The sequence below is a fragment of the Aphanomyces astaci genome (assembly GCF_000520075.1).
Source record: "Aphanomyces astaci strain APO3 unplaced genomic scaffold supercont1.752, whole genome shotgun sequence".
In the NCBI taxonomy this organism is placed as follows: domain Eukaryota; phylum Oomycota; class Saprolegniomycetes; order Saprolegniales; family Verrucalvaceae; genus Aphanomyces; species Aphanomyces astaci.
The window spans coordinates 1-1,368 of NW_009799015.1; the positions used below are offsets into that span (position 1 = coordinate 1).

A 1,368-nucleotide genomic window follows, 5' to 3' on the forward strand; every position below is an offset into this window, starting at 1 on the left:
TTTAGTGCCGCCGTGTCCGCCGCGCACAAGGCAAAGGACATGGACCAAGTGGCCTACGAAGAATCGTGCTCGCGCTGCCAAGACATCTTCAAAACTAAAGGTTCTGTATCCGGATGTCGACACCATGCTGGTAGAGGTCGTTTGTCGCGCTTGGGCAACGCGCGATTCACACGCGCAGGACTATATCAACCGCATGAGCCGCATCAAGAAACGCAACTTGGCCGGTTACGTCCCGAGCCCCGAGTCGATGTGTAATCCGCTGGAGCTGGTGAACATTCGTACGTACCTTTTGGCGACTAACGATCTAATTGGCTGGTAACTGTGGACCATGATACTATTCCACATACGCCACTTCCTGCGTGCGGACGAAGATGTTGGCTTCAAGTGCAGCCAGTTCCTGCCAAGGTTAACGTCGGTAGATGGATTTGGCGCTGTCACCATGCTTGCCGTTACTATTAGCGGCAAAACCGATAAGAAGGAACCGATCGTGCTCACTATCTATCGCGACGACCAGTGTCCTCAGCTATGCCTTGTGCGAACTCTATTAGCCTAGCTCAAATTGTCTCAGCATTCTGGCGAAGGCAGCTTGTTCCCGCACGACGACGATCCAACCAAGTTCTATCCGGCGGCGAAGTTTCAGATCAAGTGCCGCGAAATATGTCTGAAGGTTACTGGGCGACAAGGCCCATTTGCAATGCACTGGCTGCGTAAGACTGGCTGGCTTTTAGGCACTTGGGGCGGCGCATCGGATGTAGACATGCCACACGCATCACACCACAAGACACTTGAAATGGCTGGTCGCTACAAGCAAGACGCACAGTCCCTTCTTGAGATAGCACGAAATCAACGGTATGAATCCATAATTACTTGTACTAACATCTTGCATGGTAGCGACAATCGAGTATTACAGTACATCCCCAGGTGGCGGTCAGTATATGTTGCTAACTTACAAGCTGCCGCTGGTGTCAACGTCGACTGTTCAACTGACACGCTGCCCACCCTGGCAGCCAACTTTTTTGACGACATGGTGAAGGCAGGTCATTTAGCCGAAGCCGATCTTTCAAACCCTATTGTTGTGGCCAATGCGTGCCTCGAAAACACGCGCGGGTGGGACCTGAAGACCGAAGTCGAAGAACTACAAAAACAACTAGAAAGCAGACTTTGCGGGCGACGGTCGGCGTTTGGTCCAGCTACTTAGACAATATCACTCTTCCACAACCGCCATTCACCCCCCCTGCGATTTGGATATCGATCCTAACGTGCCAACGCCACAGTCAACCTCGAACGACCTAGAGTCCGAATCATTTTCAATGGACACATCTGCAAACGGTAACACATCATGTACCAATTACAGTGATGATATTATGC

General features: G+C 51.4%; 1 protein-coding gene across 1 annotated transcript; it reads left to right on the forward strand.

The window, feature by feature from the left end:
- Positions 1–193: 193 nt before the first annotated feature.
- On the forward strand, positions 194–1,198 carry H257_19534 (hypothetical protein; the record flags this gene model as incomplete). Its single annotated transcript, XM_009848673.1, has 3 exons — positions 194–278; positions 729–849; positions 922–1,198. 3 exons carry the CDS (start codon positions 194–196, stop codon positions 1,196–1,198), a joined length of 483 nt encoding a protein of 160 aa, XP_009846975.1.
- Positions 1,199–1,368: the final 170 nt, after the last annotated feature.